The sequence below is a fragment of the Narcine bancroftii genome, chromosome 7 (assembly GCF_036971445.1).
Source record: "Narcine bancroftii isolate sNarBan1 chromosome 7, sNarBan1.hap1, whole genome shotgun sequence".
Lineage (NCBI taxonomy): Eukaryota > Metazoa > Chordata > Chondrichthyes > Torpediniformes > Narcinidae > Narcine > Narcine bancroftii.
The window spans coordinates 79,498,879-79,520,373 of NC_091475.1; the positions used below are offsets into that span (position 1 = coordinate 79,498,879).

Here is a 21,495-nt window from a genome sequence, read left to right on the forward strand (position 1 = left end):
AAGGTGCTGTCCAGGTCTCGGCCCACTGTGTCGATTGGTTACTGGAAGGTCTACGTGGCGTTCTTCAACCTGAACGGCATTCTCAGGAATTTGAAGAAGCCAAACAGGGTGATGATGGCGGTCTTGGGGGATATCATCAGGGTGTACTGGGATATGAGGATATCGCTGCACGAGGTCCACTTTGTAAAAGATCTTTGCCCCATGCAGGTTAGCCACAAAGTCCTGGATGTGTGGCATGGGGTAGCAATTGGATGTTGTGACCTCATTGAGCCAATGGTAGTCGCCGCATTGTCTCCAACCCCCAGCGGCTTTGGTCACCATATGCAGGGGAGAAGCCCATGGGCTGTCTGACCATTGTAAGATGCCAAGCTCCTACAGTTTCCTTAATTTCTTCTTTGGCACCTGGAGCTTCTCTGGAGGAAGGCATCTTTCTCTTGCATGGAGCGTCAGGCCCTGGGTCAGGGTATGGTGTTGCACTCCATGCCAGGGCATCACCGTAGTGAATGGGAGGTGAGCACTTCCGGGAACTCAGCCAGAACCTTGGCGTATTTGTCTGTGGATTGCTGCACGGAGTCTGGATGGAGTGCTGGAAGCTTGGCGTCTTTGAAGGGAATGATTTGGAAAGTCCTGGCGTAGACTACTCTCTAACCCTTGAGGTCCATGAGTAGGCTATGGGCACACAGGAAGTCTGCTTCAAGGAGCAGCTGTTCCGCAGCAGCCAGCCTGAATACCCACGAGAAAAGGCTGCCTCCCAACTGCAGTTGAATCTTTCAGGTACCATAGGCCTGGATCGAGCTGTTGTTGGCAGCCCTCAATGTGGCATCCGACTGCCTGTACCTGGTGTCCTGTCCCAATGGGGCCAGAACGCTGACCTCTGCTTCTGTGTCCATGAGGAAATGCTGTCTGGACTGGCGATCCCAAACATGCAGGAGGCTATCTTGTTGGCCAGCCGTCATGGCCATTAGCAACAGTGTTTCTGTGGAACGTGCATGGCGGCCTGCATCTTTGGGCACTGGAACCCATCTCTGGTGGTAGAAGCACCATTGGTCGTTGGGATCACTTCCTCCGTGGGGCTGCTGTTCTTTCAGGGGTCTGCACAGGTCTGGCTGCAGAGTTTAGCAAATAGCCCCATGGATGTTGAGCACTATTCTATTTCCATAGAATGTCCGGTCAGGCTGCGACTTTCCGAGGGTCACTGAAGTCAATGTCTGCCAGGAGCAACTGGACATCCTTGGGCAGTTGCTCCAAGAATGGCTGCTCGAACATGATGCAGGGCTTGTGTTTACCCAGGAGGGCCAGCATCTCATTCATGAGAGCCGTCGGGGGCCTGCCCTCCAGACCAACCAGGTGGAGCAGGCGTGCACCCCCCTCACACTGTAAAAGCCCTAAGGTCTCAATTAGCAAGTCCTTGAAGGCAGTGTATGCACCTTCTGATGGGGGCTCCTGGATGAAGTTGGCTTACCGTGTCCTGGTCCAGGGCGTTCACCATGTGGTAGCATCGGGTGGACTCTGCTGTGATCTGCCAGATCTCAAACTGTGCCTCAGCCTGGTTAAACCTTACAGATGGCTGATTCGTCCAGAGGTCGACAGCTTGAGGGCGACTGCGTGGACTGCTGTTGGCTCGCTCATCTTTGGGTTTAGATGCGGTCTAAACTGCGAGGGTCACCAATTGTAGCCGCGCGCTGATCGAAAGACACACACACATTCACACGAGTGCAGTCAGGTTAAGCTCTGTGTTTTATTGGGGGCTCAACCCAACTTTTATACCTCTCGCGTTTCCACTGTTTTCCCCTTTTTACTGACACAACAACCTGCATAACAAAAGTGGTTTCCCACACGCGGATACCCTCTTGCATGACAATCCCTTCTTTCCTGTATGCTGTCCCTGTCTGTTGGATGTGAAGCGGGGCCAATGCCATTTTGGGGTTACTGGCCCTTAAGCTGCCCTTGCTATTCGTCCTTGCTTGCTAGGACCAGTTCTACTGCACGGTCTGCTGGCTTTTAGGTGCGCTTGCCGCCTGGAGCACAGATTTAATTGCTGCAGTGGCGGGCTGCACAGGATAGCCTCCTATTATGTTCTCTGGGAACATCTGGTGGTAGTCTGAGTAGAAGGACGTTGCTTTGTGAAATATCGTAGGCTTGTTCTGGATTGTCCTCTGTATTTGGATCCTTCTGTGCAACTCACTTCCTTCTTTCATCTCACCTGAGATCTCATGAAGTGTATGAATTCTATGTTCAGTATCTGGGTATCAGAGTCCTCATTGTTGTTTCCTTTAATGAGGTGGATCTTCTCCTTGTCTTTTTTCTTCACTGGTATTACGGTTTTCTTCATACCAGACTTGCACATCTTCACCCAGTGGTTTGCTTTGCCACAGGCACTACATTCAGAACTGTATGCGGGGCATTTGTTTCGGTCATCGAAAGGGTATTGTCTGCCATACTTTTTGCAGATCTTGGGTGGGGGGGGGGGTTTGCTCTTTTCTGATTGTGTTCTTTATAGCATCAACCCTTCCTTCGCTTTGTTGTGGTGGTTGTTATGAGCCCAGAGGACCCCAAAACCCAGCAGCAATAGATATTCATCACGAAAAATGGTTACTTAAATAAAAGTTGCTTTTAATGATCTTTAAACATGAAAACAGGATCAAGCTTTAACTTATTACTATTAACTTAACTAATCTAACTTAACCCCCTTCTAATTCTAAGCTCACGTGTATGTAATGTGTGTGTAAGTTCAGAAAAGTTCTTTAATTCACAGTCCAATTTCACTTCTCATTCCTCCAAGTTCATTGGTTGCAGGCAATTCATATACTGTGCATAGAATTTAACATTTATGAATTTCACCATGCTTCACGCAGGAAGGTTCTTGTCGGTTTTCAGAGAGAGATTTGTTGTTCGCTGGACACAAATTGATCTCTTCTAATCAGCCACATCAGTGTCTTTCTGAAGAAACTTGGCCCATCAGGGTTTTCCAGATAATAACCTCTTTCTTTCAGGTCACCAGAGTTCCTTTTTGTTTCACTTATTTCAAATGAAACATTAGGCAGCCAGTCCTCTACTCTTGTATGGACCACAAGGGTTTGACCAGGCTGAACTAAGCACTCACAACCCATCTTCAAAATTGGGTTTTCCCACAAGCTTGCCAGCTTGTCCTGTTCCAATCCCAGCTGCTGCTACTACTGAACTTTAACACTGCAGAACCCTCTCTCTCTGAGAAAAACCTATTTGACTCTCTCTGTTTGCAAAACCACATGACCCTCTTAGAACTCCAAGCAGTACTCGGATAGCCTATGGCTCCGAACCTAATCCACTGAGTTCTTTCATCTGCTGGTTTTCAAAACAACAATCCATTCTATAGGCACTCCCCAGAGCTTTTGCAAAGGCACTTGGAGCCAGCCTGTCTAGCTTGAGCAGAGCTCCAGTATTTAAATGAGATATGTTTTGAAGTGTTTATATGTGACCTACACTAAAAAACCTGCCACAATTTATCTCCCAAAAACATATCTATATACAATATAAAACACAACATAATCTGTCACAGTGGCTCTGCATAGATAGGGATTTAATTTGTGTTCTCATAGCTTCAAAGGCTCTAGCTGGGTCTACAGTTTCGTCCAGCTTCAAGCTCTCCTTCCCTATAAGAGACTTTTGTACTTCAGGATAGGCATTCTTCCATAATAGTTGATCAACTAATCTTTCCTCTATATCCTTAAATCTGCATTTTGCAATAACAATTTTTAGTTTAGTGAGGAAGTTATCACCAGTCTCTTGCATTAAACCTTGAAATTCATAGCACTTAATTCTATTAGACCTGGGTTCAAGGTGAGAAGCACCTTGCTCTGGATCATTTTTATCACCTCTGTAAGCTCCCAGCTATTAAATAAGTCAAGGCCTCGCTCCCCTGTCCAGAGAAGTATAATACTGACCTTCTCTTCTGCTGTTGCATTTTAAAAATAGCTCTTGAATGCTAAATTGCACTTCTGCTGAAACTTTTTAAACGATTCAACTCTGTCCTCAGCCTCCCCGTCCATAACTAGGTGAACTGTTGTTGCTCCAGCCATTATATTTTCAGTAATTTTTTTTCTTCTTCCCCTTCATATTTCAGTGACATACAAACAATTGTATAGCTTTATTCCTATTCTTTTTTACCACGGCCACCATGTTATGTCTCTGTTGTTACTTGGGAGGCTTCTTAAATAACTTAGAGATGCAAGATTCAAATAACAGAAGAGACTTTACTTACTGATGCCTTCCATCATCTCAGGAAACTGTTCACACACTCACATTTACATATACATATGTCCCACAGTTGTACATTACAGTTGTTACAGTGAGAAGGGTGTATTCTTATGTGGTTACAAAATACTTCACATTATTCTGACCATACAATGTATCACCTGCATCTATATATAGTTTCATTAAAACATTGGTCAGGTTATAAGAACATAAAGAATGCCCTATCATACAATTAAACATTGATTTTCCTTTAACTTCAACACCACTTTCCTGCAATGATCCCGTTATCCTTGAACCCCTTAATATTCAAACATCTATTCGCCTCTGTCCTAAATGTTCTTAACAAATGACCTTCCATAAACGACATGGTTAGTGCAATGCTGTTACAACGCCAGTAACCCGGTTCAAATCCTGTTTCCTCTCACCCTGCAAAACATATGGGGGTTGTAGGCCAATTGGGTGTAATTTGGCAGCAGAGAATCGTGGGCCAGAAGGGCCTGTTACCATGCTGTGTGTCTACATTTAAATTTATAGCCTCTTTGGGTAGAAAGTTTAAAAATGTGATAACTCTGAACAAATTTCCTATAATTTCAGATGAACAATCGGCCCTTCATTTTGATCATCTAATCCCCTGGTTTTAGTTAACTAAGCCATGGGAAATATCAACCCTGAATTTACCTTGTTGAGTCTTACAGGATTTCAATGAGATCAGGAGAACCTTAAAAATTATGCAAAAATACAACTTTTCTGTGTCCGTAAAATACAAGAGATATGTTTTGGCATTGCTGCACCAGTAATGTAACCAGAATACAATTAATTCTGAATTAGTTTTCAAAAAACTCTGTACCCATTATGTGCAACTGAAATCAAAAGGATGCTCCAGGGCAAACTGGGATGAGTCTAAATAATCACAATAAAGGATACACTCACCTGCTGTTTAAGAGACCCAGAATCTCAAAGATGATGAGTTCAAACATCGTGCAGGAGAAAGCAAACATCACAGAGAAAACTATTTGGACAACATACTGCCGGACCTGCACCAAAAAAGGAAGAGGATTTTACACTTATACAGGTGCTTAATCTTTTATCTAAAATTCCTCAGACCAAACACTCTTTGGAATTTTTTGGATAATAGAATAGTTACAGCGCTACTTTTAAGTAATTGTGCTGTTTCTAATTCACACAAGACAAGATGCACTCCAAATAGAAGGGTCTCTGGATTGGGGGGGCGAGCGGGGGTGAGATAAAGATAGACCATAAAATCATTAACGTCCTTTTAAAACATACAGTCAAAACTACGTTAGTGATTTTATGGTCTATCTTTAGCTTAGATTGATTCAGTTTATCTTTGAAAACATACAGTAAAACTTCAAACATCAACTGGATCAAACTCAGCTAATCATCTGAAAATATCCTGTAGATGCAGTAAAAGCACATTGCAACAATATCACCTTCGTTGTTATGGAGATCATCGTCTTCATGTTGGAATCTTTTTAAAGACTTCTTCCTTTGTCAACTGTTTCATTGAAATATTTCTCTTTCTGTCTTTCTTTAATTGAATAAACTGCCATAATCTCAGGCTCACTGATAAATGCACCTTGTTCCATCCCACCAATTAACATCACACATTTTAACCATATCACCTATTGGCATTTTTTCACCTGTGTTCACAACATCTTCTTCCTCTTCAGTACTTGCTGCATGCTTATCATCATTTACCACCATTTCAGCAATTTCTCCATCACTCGAGGAATGTGCAGCAATGTTCAGAACGTCTTTGATGTCAGCTGCAATTTTCAATTTTCTGCTCCAATACTTTTGGCATAAGCAATGTGGTTTGATATCATCTTTGTCTCATTACTGACATGGAATCCTTCAAAGTCTTCAGCTCCAGGCTCATTTTCATCGAGCATTGTTGCAGGCCAAAGTTTGTGCCAAGCACTTTTTTTAATGTTCATTCAGTTACATTTTTCCAAGAATTAACAAGTATATAAATGGGATCTTTAATGGAACTCTTTGAGACTTACATGTCTGTTGACTGCATGAAGCAGGCAAATCAGAAATAAATCTTTGTAGTTGGTCTTCATTGAGTGTAAAATTCCTTATTCACAAGGCTGTATTAACGATGTCACGTTGGGGGATGAATCGGGAATCTGTATATGGTGAACGGGAGGCAGTGGACTCTTTTTTTTTCTGACGGCACTTATAAAGTAAGGATTCCTTAGGGTTCCACTAATTTCCGACGCAGAAAATTCAAGTGCGAGTTGAGAGTGGAGCGCGCTGGGTCATGTTTGGCGCCAAACACGAGCTTTAGTGAGCAGATGACATCCATCAAAAAAATGTTTGGTTTTCAGAATTTTGGATAAAAGATTAAGCACCTGTACAAGAACATAAGAAGCAGTAGACATTCTGGATCATCAGTAAGATTGTGGTTATCGAGTGTGGACAGATCCTCTTACCTGCCCATTCCTCATAACCCTTAATTCCCCTACTTTGCAAAAATATATCTGTATCTTAAATATATATAAGGCAGCCTCCTACTTCCTTCGGTAGAGAAGTCCACATATTCACTTCTCTCTGAGAAAAGCCGTTGTGCCTCATCTCCCAAACAGTCCTTCCAACACTATACTTGAGAATCTGCAAAGGTCATCCGGTGTTGCCATTGTGGTCTCCTCTACATCGGAGACTGGACGCAGACTGGGAGATTGTTTCATTAGGCACCACGGCTCTGTCCATTGCAATAACCTGGTTCTCCCAGTGACAACTCATTTTAATTCCCAGCTCCATTCCCATGCTGACATGTTTGTCCACAAATTGGAGGAACAACACTTCATATTGTATCTGCGCACCCTCCAACCAGATGGCATTAACATAAACTTCCCTGGTTTCCATTATCCCTTCTATCCCTATTTCTCCTTCTAGCTCTGTCTCTCTTTCATTTTCTCTCTTTGTGCATTGACAGAGCCAAACCTCCCACATCGTCACCTTTCCTCTCTCCTGTTCTATCCATAACAAATCCCTATCCAATTAACACCCTTTGTCTGTTGGTCTGCACTCCTCCCCCTGCCTTTTCTTTCTTTCTCACCAGCCTTTTAATTCAGGCCTGCTTTTCACGCAAACACTGAAACATAGAAACATATAAGATAGGAGCAGGAGTAGGTCATTCGACCCTTCGAGCCTGCTCCGCCATTCAACGAGATCATGGCTGATCTTAAAGTTCAGTACCCCGTCCCCGCCTTCTCTCCGTAACCTTTAATACCCTTATACTGAAGAAATAGATCTAATTCCCTCTTAAATATATTTAATGAACCTACCTCTACTGCCCTCTGTGGCAATGAATTCCACAGATTCACCACCCTCTGGGTAAAGAAATTCCTCCTCATCTCGGTCCTAAATGGTTTGCCTATTATCCTCAAACCATGGCCCCGGGTTCTGGATTTTCCCATCATTGGAAACATCCCATCTGCATCCATTCTGTCCAGTCCTGCCAGAATTTTATATGTCTCGTTGAGATCCCCTCTCAATCTTCTAAACTCCAGCAAGTACAATCCCAATTTGCGCAATCTTTCCTCATAAGTCATTCCTGCCATTCCAGGTATCAGCCTGGTGAATCGCCTCTGCACTCCCTCCATTGCAAGAACATCCTTCCTTAGATAAGATGACCAAAACTGCACACAATACTCCAGGTAGGGACTCACCAAGGCCCTGTACAGCTGCAGTAAGGTATCCTTGTTCCTATACTCAAACCCTCTTGATATGAAGGCCAACATACCATTTGCCTTTTTAACCGCCTGCTGTACCTGCATGCTTGCCTTCAGAGACTGATGTACAAGTACCCCTAGGTCTCTCTGCACTTCCCCATCTCTTAATCTATTGCCATTCAAATAGTAATCTGCCCTCTCTGAAGAAGGGAAGGGCTCAGGCCTGAAACATTGGTTATACAGGTATATCTTTACCTCTTATAGATGCTATGAGTTCTGTTGAGTACCTCCAGCATTTTTGCTTCCTCATTTCTGTTCTAAATCTATTCCTCCAAACCTGGAGGCCAAGTTCCCTAGATCTAGCATCACCTGCCAGTGAAAACAACTTTCCCGTCTCTATTTTATCGTTTGGGACTACAGCCTGCTGTTTAAACACAAGGAAAGCTGCTGCATTTGGAAGAGAACATTGAAATAGAATGGAAAAACAAAGCATTCAGCGTAAATTGATGCGGTTAGCAAGGGAAGGCAACGTGATCGAGGCAGTCATCATTAATTCTTTTGGATAGTAAAGCTAAAGAGCAGGGTCTACATCAGTATTTATTCTCTACACTGTCTTCTCCCACGTTTACCTGATATTTTATTTGAGATGAGGGCGTTATTCACACTAACTCAGTCAAGTGGCTTGCAATGCTAATTCAGAGTGGGTGATGGAATCAACACATACTGTCAAGGGCAGCACCACTAACATGGCAGTCAGTGCAATAGTATTACAGTGTTTGAATCTGCTTTTGTCTGTAAGGAGTTTGTACTTTGTCCTTGTGACTGGCATAGATTTCCTCCCATCCTCCAAAAACGTACGGGATTGAGTATAAATTGGGTGGCACGGGTTCTATGGCTTGGAAGGGCCTACAATCATACTGTATCATTAAATGAAATTTTAAAAATAATTAAACAAGTTAGACTGGATAAGGACATCAGAATACCTTCGTTAAAAGATACTTGTGCACATATTTCATGCATCACTGCTGCTGTTGGAGAGAAAACCTGAGCTTCATGTTTTGCAAACGTGGGAGAATTTGCACATGCTATCTTGCGAATGATTTTACTTTAATTTTTTTTCAGGGGGAATAAGGACGAATACAGAATATGATATTTTGCTGATCTCCTCACTCTCCACTCATTTCTGATCATCATTCCTCTCAATTCTTTATTTTATTTGAGACGTATGAGCAAGTTGCACCTCCGCCCTAGAATTCTATTGGATTTCTATAGATGTACTATATTGAGAATGTGCTGACATTCAGTATTTCAGAATGGCGCGGGAATTGTTCTGCACAAGACATGAAGGCACTTCAGCAGGTAGTAAAGACTGCCCGATGGATTGTTGGAATCCAATTGTATACTATTGAATCTATCTATAGGGGACATTGTTTGGACAGGGAAGGGAATATAATTAAAGACACAAACACACCCCAATCATGAATTATTTACTCTTCTACCTTCAGGCAGACACTGTAGGAGCCTTTGCTCAAGAACAACCAGACTCAAAAAGAGCTTTTTTCATCAATAGCAATTTATGGCGTTAAGCACTTATATTTCAGATACAGTATTTTTTTAAAAACAATTTATTTTAGAATTTGCGGTCTTATTGCATATAGCATTGTGGGTTTTCTATTGTTTGTGTTTATTGTATTGTATTCTATTTTATATTCTGGTCAATGCTAATCGTGTTTCATTGGGTGGTATACTAGCATAATGACAATAAAGAATATCACCATCATCAATTCGGATATCATCCTTACAAATATTTTATGGATCCTTTCCAGTGATTTTGTGATAGATTTAAACTGCTCACAATCATTCAAATATGTTTGAATTGAGGTATACTGAACCCATAAATGAGAAAGGGAGACTTTCATGTGTTGTCAAAGAGGAAGTGGAATTCAATATTGTCTTCAGGTGCTTGATGTGTGGTCTCACCAAGGTACCAAATGTTAAGACTTGTCCACAGAACAGAACTTGTGGCCTAACCAAGATACACAAGATCTTTCAATGGCCATCGTCTTCTATTGGTGATTAATATTATTTATTTGTGCACAATGCTCTGTGTGACCTGACCCGTGCTCCATAACCTCGACATCACTTCCATATTTTTAATTTCTACTTCTTTACAAAAGTGAGATTCAAAAGACAATCTGAACATGCACTTCCAAGCCCAAAAGAAATTTTTAAAAAATGTACAACTATACTAGATAAAGATTATTTTGAGCAGCATAATGGTACGAAGTAACAAGTCAATTCAGAATGAAGCTGACCACTGGGTAAGTTACCTCATAATCCTTGAATAACTGGCGCATGAAGAAAAGCCATCCAAAGCCAAAAAAAAGTACCTGGTAAGTGAAGAGAAATGTCATTAAAGTTACTTTGGAGGATACAACGGTTAGAGTAAATAATGATACCACTAACTAGCGATGTGGAATGTGATGGAATACATGGGAGATCAGCGAGGGTTACATCGGGTCATGTTTGGCGCAAAACTCCATCTTTGATGAGCCAATGTCATCTACCCAAAAGAGTACTGGTTTTTGGAATCCTGGATAAAAGGTTAGGCACCTATACAGTAAAACACCTGTTATCTGGAATTCAAGCACCAACAACCTCAAGCAAGCAGCAAAAACAATTGAGGAAATAAATTTAAAAAAAATAGTTAAAAAATACACAAGTTTAAAATTGTAAAAATAAATATTCTCTGAAATAAATAAACCTTTAATTTTAATGCACAGAACTACAGGCCATTTTGGCACATGAGTCCGTGCCGCCCAATTAACCTACACCTCCGGTACATTTCGAATGGTAGGAGAAAACCAGAGCTCCTGGGGAAAACCCACGCAGACATGGGGAGAACGTACAAACTCTTTACAGACAGTGCGGGATTCGAACCCTTGTCCCAATCGCTGTTGCTAAAAAGGGGTTGCGCTACACCAACCATCCTGCTCAACGTGGAACCCATCTTAAATCTGTAAATCTATAGCCATTGAACTTGTCAAAAGTTGTTACAAGCATTGACATATTCATCTACTTAAATTGGTCTGCTGCTATTTTTCATGTTAAATGAATAATAGCTGGCATACAATTAAATTAGTTTCTTGTTAGGATAGATTTATTTTTGACTTAAGCTCAATGGCAGAGTAGGATCATAAAAATCGAATACAAAGCGAGACTTTTATCAGACCATTCTCCTCTTGTATTAACCATTGATATGCTAGATAAGCAAGAGATGGTTCCTAGATGGCACTTTAATACTTTGCAGTTGAAAAGACCGGATTTTTGTAATTTTAATTGGAATCAAATTAGTATGTTCTGTGAGACTAACTCTGACTCAAATGTGGACAATTTTTTACTTTGTGACACATTGAAGGCATATTTAAGGGGCCAAATTATTAGTTATGCCTCTCGTGTTAAAAAGAATATTCAAAAGATGTGGACGAATTGGAACAGGAGAGTATAATTTTGGAAAAGGACATAGGACTAATTAGTAAGAAGTTCAAGTAGAATATAATAAACATGTATAGAATGGAAAAAAAAATGATAAAATTGAAGCAAAATTACTATGAGCTAGGGGAAAGAGTCCACGAGGTCCTCTACTGGCAGTTGAAATCAGAGCAACCCTTGAGACCGATAAATGCAATTAATTCAAACACAGGCAGAATCTCCTATAAACCAAAGGACATAAATGAAACTTTTAAACAGTTTTATATGAACTTGTACAAATCTCATTCAGTGGTGGATTTGAATAAAATAGAATTTCCTGTCACAACTGGATCTTCCAAATATGATTCAAGAACAGGGGGTTTAAATGCTCCCTTTAATCAAGTTGAGCCATTGCTATCCTTGTGTTCATGAATCCCTGGGAGAACACAGGTTCCCACCCAAATTTTATAAAGAATTTAAAGATTTACTGATTCCACTATTTATGGAGGTACTAGATCAAGCAGTGGCAATTCGTACTCTCTTGGGAGTCCTTTTCAGCAGTAATTATTGGGCAACCCAAATGGTGTTCATCACCTCCCTCTTTGACAGGGAGACAAGTCTTCTTGGGTAAAACTGGAACTGCATAAGGTTGGTGAAAAGATAGCAGACAATTTTATATATAAATGGAATTCTAAGCTACTATTTGATCCCAAGGAAGCCCCCTTACTGAAACATATAACAATTTGGAATATTTAAAAAAAAGATCAAATTGATCTTAGGGAAGGCCTCTCACTGAAAATACCCCTAGCTCAAAATAAATTAATTCTGTTTACAATTGATAATAAAATTCTAGAAACTTGGTCTTGAAGTGGGGTCAAATATATCAAAGATCGTTTTGAGCAGGGACAATTTATGACATTTTAACATCAGGAATAAATTTGGAGTTTTAAATACATCCTTTTTCTGATATCTTCAGTTAAGATCTTATTTAAGGGATAAATTAGGTCCAGCACTGGCCTTACACAATGTATTATAATAGAGACTCTGGTTCAAAAGGGTATCACAAAGAAATTTATCTCAAAAATGTATTTCTTACCTCAGGCAGAAGCTCATAAACAAGGGCTAGTTAAGTCAAGAGAGAGATGGGAATCAGATTTGGGTACAGAAATTGATCCATTTTGCTGGTCTGACCTGTGTCAGGACAGTATGAGCAAAACAAATAATGTAAGGTATAGGCTGATGCAATATAATTTTTTGCATCAGCTGTACCTTACTCCGCAAGAATTAAATCAGGAGTAAATTATCCAATTTATGGGATGCGGTCAAGATATAGGGACCTTTTTGCATTCGACCTGGTCATCCCCTAAGGTGAAATCCTTCTGGGAAGATTTGGGGAATCTCCTGGAACAAATTACTGGAATTTGATACCCTCAGGCGCCAGAACTGTTTTTATTGGGGAAATCAGCAGATATAAGACGTCAAATGAAGCTGTCGAAATATCACTTGAAATTTGTTAAACTTGGTTTAGCGATGGCCAGGAAATGCATTGCTTAGAAATCTGATTCCCATCGAGTCTGACCCACTGGAAGTGAAGAAATGCATAGTTGTGTTCTCCTGGAGAAGATTACTTACAACCTCAGAAATAGTTACAACATATTTTTAAAAATATGGAACCTGTATTTAAGATATATAGGAGGATAACCTTTGATGACTTCCCCCTCCAGGCATGTGAGAGAGGACAAGAAAAGAAGAAAACAGCCAAGCAGGGATTAAGGGGGCATAGCATCCCTTGCAGGAGGTTGAGGGGTAGCGCTCCCATTTGAAAATTTTTTTGAAAATTTACACACAAAATTGCCAGTTTCAAAGCAAAAATGGACATTACAAAAATAATGTGAATTCACTGTATACAAATAACATTTTTATTATTTTTATTGACTTTGAAAATGTTTGTTCTTACAGTGACATCTTTTCCTTTCCCATTCCTTCATAGTGTCTTTGTGTTTTGCTTTGGCTGCTGCTTGATAACAAGTCCTTCTTGAATTGGGCTTTAGAAGTGGGGGCTGAATTTGGGGGCTTTGTAATCACAACAACTTTTCTTTTTTTCTCTACTACAGCCTTTTTTTCTCTGCTTAATATTCTTTGCATGCCCATTTCAAGTTGCTACAAAGTCTACTGGGTGATGGAAGAAATCTTTCCATGCAAAGTTCTGATAGGCAGTTTTTTTTCACTCTTCAGATGATACTTGATGGTTTATATGGATGAGAATGTTGAGATATTTATCTGTCCTTTTGTTTTGTCTAAAATACCTCTCATAATACTAAATGAACTTTCCAGAATCCCAAACAAACTAACTGCCGTTTTCACCCGTTTCTGAGCTCGTCCCGCCACCTCAGGTCCACCCACCAAAAAGAAACAAAAACTTTCCACTTCTGGGCCATGGAAACAGGAAAGTGAAGACAGTGCCATCTTGCTGAGGTTAGGATAGTCCCTCATTTTACTAATATTTAACCAGAATGTATCTGTTCTAATTTCCTCCTTTGGAATGAGGAGAGTTTGAAGTTGGAACTTACGAACTTTCTGTTCATATCCTGTGACCTGGTCTTCATTAGCAAACACATTGGTAACTAGCCTTGGTAGTTGAAAAAGGTGATGCAATGTTGTAGCATGACCTATGCATATGGGGTCAAGAGCAGAAATGTATCTAAGAAGCTTGTCACAAACAGGCATTTTGGCTTGAACTTTCATTCCACATTTGATATAAATTTCTTTTCGCTGCCTTATTAGGTCCCTTGCTGAATCTGTTGGTAGATCGTTCATAATTCAGCTCACAAGGTGAATGTCTTTGTCTGGCAAGAGATGGTTTTTAATCACCAAGGTTCAGCTTGACAAGTGAAGCATTACTTGTATCATTTTGGACTTCTGGTTTCAGGAAACAAGTCAGGAAGTAAATCTTTCTCTTAAGAGCGTGGATGATCAGAGGGATCTTGCGGTTCCTGTCCATACATCCCTCAAGGTAGATGCTCAGGTTGATAGGATAGTTAAAAAAGCCCATGGGATTCTGGGCTTAATAGGAGAATGGTGTATAAGAGTAGAGAAGTCATGTTGCAGCTTTATAAGTCTCTGGTGAGACCACATTTGGAGTATTGTGTCCAGTTCCAGTCACCCCATTATAGGAAGGATGTGGAGGCTAAGGAAAGGGGGCAGAGGAGATTTACCAGGATGTTGTCTGGATTGGAGGGAATGTCTTCTGAGGCAAGGTTGGCAAAGCTGGGACTTTTCTCTTTGGAGTGTAGAAGGATTAGAGGGACTTGACTGAGGTCTACAAAATTATGAGAGGCATAGGCATATTTTCTGGACAGACAATACCTGTTTCCTAGGGTGGAAAATAACCACCACTAGAGGATATATGTATAAGATTAAGGGAGGTAAGTATAGGAGAGATATCAGGGGTAATTTTTTTTTTTTTAAATAGAATTGTTGAGGCCTGGAATAGTGGTAGAAGCTGAAACATTATGGGCCTTTAAAAGACTATTAGATAGGCACATAGACAAAACAAAAGTAGAGGACTATAGGATAGGGAGGGTTTAGCACTTTTATAAGGTTTTAATGTTTAATGTTTGTCATTCAGTTTGTGAATTATTGTCTGGCTTGAATTAAAGAGCAGGACATACTTCTTCAATATTGGTAAAACTGATCCATATATCTTTAGCAGTAGTTCAGTCTTCCGACTAGTGAAGAACGATTTCTGATATATTTTCTTCTTTCTGTTTTTTTCATCTTTGGTCATCTTTTTTGCTGCCATTTGTTTTTGAAGTTTCTCTACTCTATTTCTTGATATTGCATCAACTTCATACTGCTCATATATCTCACATATAACATCCTTGAAGGTGTCCTTCTCAGAAGATGGCAGAAATTAATAATAAAGCAACAGCAATACACCCAACATATGAATGATGTCACAGCTCACATAATACATGGACAGCCACCTGTGGCTGACATACTTCTCTGGTCTTGAGTACCTAATATCTAATGCCTGACAAATTGACTGCAAGTTTTCGCAGTCTTCTGACCACTTACAATCCGTGTATAAAGATGTTGCAAGGCTTTCAAGATACTCATCAAATAGATCACAGAATGCTTTTGCAGCTTTGAGTGCATGGTGGCAGCTGTGCCCATCAATGTCTAGAGGATGTGGGGCTTTATTTTGGTGGAGATGTATCTCAAATCCACTCTTGGGTCCTCGCATGACGTTGCATGAATCCATTAGGATAGCCAATAGATTTTCCCATGGAATCTGATATTTCTCAAAAAGAGCAACAATTTCATTATACACTTTTATAACTGAGAAGGAAGCAAGATGCTTCACGACACTTCCTGTTGACTTTGACAAAGAGGCAATCTGAAATTGAGACAATTCTCTTGTTTGTTTCACTGGTAGTCTCATCTATGTTCAATGTGTTGTCTTGAGGTCTTCATTTAGCTCCTCGGTAAATGATTTTGCAACTCTGTGCTTTGTTTGGCACAAGGCTGATGTCCAACCAATAGATAATGCATTAAGGCAGCTTTGTCTTTGGATAGCTCTATGATTTTTGGAACCATCGTGAAATTAAGCGAATGCTCTGTACGAAGTCCCAAAACTGTAGCTTCAGCCATTGCAACTCTCTCTGAAATTGAAACTGTTAGTTCTGGAACAGTACTTTTCGGTGGTGCTTTTTCCCCTTATGATTTGAAGAAAGGATGTATTCCATATGTGGTTCTCTGACTAGATAGTAGACTTCTGTCCTGAAGGAAAAAATAGGTCTATTAAATTCCAAGTCCCTTTTCTTAGACTGTAAAAATAATCATAATGTTGCATAAAGGTATGTAAGCTTCGTCAACTTACCTGGGAGCAACCTGTTTGTTTTTCTAAGCTGCAGTATCTTCTTGTGTGCCTCTTTTCCAACATGGGCAACCAACACTACATACCCTTGATCTCTATTCTTAATTTCTTTGTCACACAGTATATACACATGGTGAAAGCAGGGGTTTTTTTTAATATTAGTCTTATACAGTCCAATAATTTCTGTCCAGGTTCTCTGTGGATGAAATTGAGACATTCCCACTTCCAGAGATTTTCACAAGTGGGTCACTTCTGTCTGCATCGATTGATTCTGTGTCTCAACTTGAGCCTCTGACTACAAAATTATGATCCCTGGAAGGCATAATCTTTCTTTCAAGAGTGTAAGCAAAGCTAGCATGAACAAATACGCAGGTGAAATTTTGCAAAACTCTGAATTCGAAGGCCCCGCTGCACTGCAAATACTGCATTTTACACGAGCTTTGTCTAGTGCGTATATCGAAAAGGCAGAAAATTCACAAGCCTAAAGAGATAAATTACTCAAGCAATGCACAGCTTCAGTTTTCATTGGATATCATGCCTGTTATTCCATTATTTGGAAAGTATCATGAAATTATTTTAGCACATGAAGTGGGTAAGCAAAGCTATCTTAACAAAATATTATTCTCCCCCAGAAAGGTACTTCCTAAATATATAACTATTTCTTTGCACTGATGTTCATCGATTACTTGGGGTTTTCTTCAGCTAACTTTAAAAGCAATTAGTCTTTCCCAATAGTTTCTTCACACGTGGTTTTTGATATGGGTAAAAACACAAGGGAGCGCCGGTGGCAAAAACGGCATGGCATTGCAACACGCAGGAAACACTTTGCAACCAAAGTGGAGTATTTGGGGATGTGCTGCCGCTGTTATACTGTGATGCTGTAGGAAACGTGGCAGCCAAAGTCAGCAGAGCAAGATTCTAGCATTGCACGGAACGAGCAGAGGGAGTAAGAGCCGTCAGGGAAGGAACTGATAAAAATGCGGAGGTGGACTTTAAAAAAACATGGAGGTAATTTTTTTAAATGTGGGACTGGATTTTGAAAATGCAGAAACGCAGAAAATTCACACATCTTCCCCTCCTAGCTCCAATACCACTATCTCCAGTATCCCTAGAAATGTCCATGTCAAGACATTTATCCCTTAAGGGAGGAAGGAAGCTCTGGATGAATCACGTAATGTTTCATCTGTATCTAATTAATGAATTTGGAAAACAGATGATTTTGTTACAGTGTATGGGAGAATTACCACCTCATTTTTTTTCCTTTTCCTTTGGGGAGTGGGGCCCTTCCCTTTTTTTCTGTATCCTATTTTTAAGGATTGGCATGGTTGTATAATTTTGTGCATAATTTGATAACTGTGATAATGTGTTGATTCTTCGTTTTTGTATATCAACATGTAGTTCAGTTTTGGTATTTTATTGTATATATTGATTCATTTGATTTTGTTTGTTTTGTAACTTCGTGTTGATTGAATTTTTTTTTAATTAAAAAAAATTCTCCACTCAGGATGATGGGGATATGGAATTTGCTCTCAGACGAAGAAATTGAAGCAAGTACAATCACATCATTTATAATGTATTTAGACAGGTACATGGATTGGGATGGAAGGATATACATGTAAATGGGACTATTTCATGAAGGCATCTTGTTTGGCAATGAAAGGTTGGACTGGAGAGCACATTTTCATGCTACAGTACTCCATGATCGTGAATTAAATTATTCTTCCACATCCCTTGCACAGCCGAGGCACACTGACATCGAAGGCGGAGGGGAAGTTGAATAGAGGGAGGGAGGAGTTTGATGGGAGGGAAGAAAGCATGAGAGAAAGTGGAGGGAATGATAGAAGGAGGGGTGTGAAAGAAGTGAGGGAGGGGTCAGTGAAGGAAGGAGAGGGTTAGGAAGGGGAAGAGAGGAGAAAGGTTGGAGGGAGAAGGGAAAAGAAGGGCAGGGTGAGGAGGGGCAGGTTACGTGATTACGTTAGCAATGCAGTAAGTGTGCAGTTCAGTTTGTGTTTGCGCCATCTTGTTGAAAATAAAGTGTGCTAACCATTCTTTTAAAGATGTGACTAAATTAATGTGACACAACAGACTGGCACTGAGGATTAAAAAAAAACATCCGAACTCCAGATGACTGAATCCTCAGGGTTTCAGCTAAAAAGAAATCAAGGGTGAGGGAATGTCATCAAAATTGACATCAAAAGACAAAAGGAAGAAAGCACATATTCAACAGCAAGAGAAAATGGCAGAAGGATGTTTTGAAAAATATAGAGAGACCAAAGACTGGAATGATTACGTGGATACATTTGACATGTACTGCATTGCCCATGATGTGAGTGATACTGAGAACCATAAGAAAAATCTGGCACTGTTTTTAAGTGAAGTGGGAAGCAGAACATATAGTTTAATCAAGACTTTAGTGGCACTGCAAAAAACAAATTCCAAATCTTTGAAGGAATTATGTGACCTGGTTGGAGAGCATCTGTCCTCAAAATGTCAGTAATTGCAGAAAGATTTAAATTTTTACATCATAAAGAAAAATCTGGGGTAACAGTTAGCCAACTTCTGGTTGAACTGTGTAAGCTATACGAAACATGCAATTTTGGTAGCTTTTTGGATGAAGTGTTGAGAAACAGATTGGTGATCAGGTTACTGGATGGTCAGGCTCAACAAAGATTGTTAACTGCAAAGGAATTAGACATCAGGTCCACCTATGACATAACATTGAGTTTCTAAATTCCCCAATATAATACCAAGATTATGCAAGGGGAGCATGTGGTCAAGATAATGGACCGTCGAGAATGTTTCCAATGTGGGAGGAATAACCACAGCCCTGATAACTTTTTTTCAAAAATGCTAAATGCTTCTTACGTGATAAGGTGGGACAACACCAAGGCAAAGTGCCCAAGATTGAACGAAAAGTAAGAGAAAGATAATCACAGGAGGATCAAAACACAGAAATTGAGATACAGTGTATAAGAAAAGATCTTCCAAAGATAAATACCTTAGCGGAGATGTCGAAATTGACCCAGAGAACCAAAGAAGAAGGTACAGTGTCAGTACATTATATCCACAGCATAAGTAATCGCAAGTCGGAAATTCTTGTTCAGATGAAAGTCAATAATGGACAGGTCCACATGGAACTCGACACAGGGGCTACTGTGTCAGTAATATCAAAAAATTTGAAAGAAAAACTACTGACGAAGCTTGACATAAAACAGTCCGACCTTGTTTTAAAGACAGTTATTAAAGAAAAAGTTCAAATCCAAGGGAAATGTAAAGTACACATTGAATATAAAGGGAGTACTAAGAAAGGACTCTCTCTCTATATTGTAGGGACGAAAGGACCCACATTGTTGGGAAGAGATTGGTTGGCACACATTCCGCTAGATTGGAAGGAAATTTAGGCTGTGAAGAAGGTACAAACAGTGGATGACGAGAAATCAAAGTTACAAGTGCTTCAGAAGTACCAATCAGTCTTAAAAAAAAAGTCGGGAAAATTCTGGGAGTCCAAGTTAAATTACAAGTAAAACCTGAACTAAAAGCAAAGTTTTTTTTTTAAAACCAAGGCCAGTACCTTTTGTGATAAAAAAGGTAATTGAGAGCAAAATGAATAGACTAGAAGCAGAAGGAATAATTGAGAAACTACAGTATAGTGACTGGGCTACTCCTATCTTATCAGTCAGAAATCCAAGTGGCGAAATAAGGATTTGTGGTGATTACAAGGTCACAATAAACCAAGCCCTGCAAGTGCCCGGACATTCAATTCCGAGAATGGAGAAACTATTTCAACCCCAAAATGATGGGGCAAAGTTCATGAATTTAGACTTATTGCAAGTGTACCCACAAGTTGAACTGGATCCAGGTTGAAACTAGCCAGGTTGGAACAAGCTAAAATTCAACTGTGTCAAGACAAGTGTGCCTTTATGGTGCCTTTAGTAACATAATTGGAGTTCACGATTGGCCATGAAGGGATCAGAATAGATACAGTGGGCACAGAAGCTATTCGCAATGCTCCCTGCCCATCAAACCCAGTGGTGTTGCAATCGTTCTTGGGGTTGGTTAATGATTATCAAAAGCACATTCCGAACATGTCCAATATTTGCAGTCCACTAAACCAATTATTAAAGAAAGATCATTATGCTGGAATAATGAAACATACAAGGCTTTTAATCTGTTAAAAGAACTGTTGACCTCAAGTGATAATGCTCTTATCCACTATGAGCCAGATAAAGGAGTGACATTAGCTGTTAATGCTTCACCAGTTGGCCAAGGGGCAATATCATCACAAATCACAGAAAGAGGGCAACACCATCTCACTCCCCAATGGCCTGTGAAAGAAATTATGTACAAATAGAAAAGGAAGGACTGGCCATTATATTTGGTCTTAAATGATTTCACCAACATTTATACAGTAGAAAGTTTACTTTGGAGATGGATAACAAACTACTGAGCTTAATTTTAGGACCTAAGAATGGGATCCCAGTATTTGCGGCGGCAAGGTGGGCAATGTCGCTCACGATGCATGATTATGATATAAAACATCAATCTGCAAACAAGAACAGCCATGAAGCACATTATTGTGTTTACCCCTGCTTACAAAGGAACAGATGGAATGGAATATTAATTGGACGGCAGAAGACACGGCCATCAATCAAGAACAACTGTGTCAATTACCAATCATATCTAAGGACATCAGTAAAGTCGCTTTCAGGTGGCCAGAATACCCCCAACGTAAAGCCGCCTAAAATACCCGAATGCGGCTGTTGGGAAGCCACTTGAAAGCGGAGAACCCTGACCCGAGGAGTACTTACCCAACCCTCCTCGGGTAGGTGTATTCTCCGCTTCCAAGCGCTCCCCCAGGCACCTTAAAGCGGGCGGGACTACGGCCACAGTTGACAGGAGCCGGCATTTGCTCCGCGGCGCCTCTCCCCGCTGCGGACCTTTCAGGTGCCTTCAGCGCTGCCACCTGAATGTCACGTTGCACACACCGGCAGCCGCCTCTGGAGCCCCATTCTCCCAGCTATTCCACCTGAAAGCGGCTTAAGAAAGGAGGCTGCATTGTCAAAAGTTATGCACTCAACTTGAATAGGTGGCCAGATGCTGAGAGCATCATGCCCTAACTGATCCTGTTATACACAGGGGGAGACGAGGGAGGGGGAGGGGACAACTGGCGGGGGGGGGGGGGGAGGGGGAGAGGCCCGAAAGGCCTAACCC

The 21,495-nt window shown here is 40.6% G+C and overlaps 1 protein-coding gene across 6 annotated transcripts in view; it reads right to left on the reverse strand.

Moving 5' to 3' along the window:
* Positions 1–21,495, reverse strand: part of LOC138739059 (Golgi pH regulator) — a 111,482-nt gene that overhangs the window by 89,853 nt on the left and 134 nt on the right. For 3 of the 6 annotated variants that reach the window (XM_069890471.1, XM_069890475.1, XM_069890474.1), the window contains exons 2-3: positions 10,265–10,324; positions 5,164–5,267 (exon numbers count right to left, since the gene is read on the reverse strand). In XM_069890471.1, the coding sequence (XP_069746572.1) occupies positions 5,164–5,267; positions 10,265–10,324 (164 nt within the window). The other 3 variants (XM_069890472.1, XM_069890473.1, XM_069890476.1) reach the window with 3 other exon arrangements.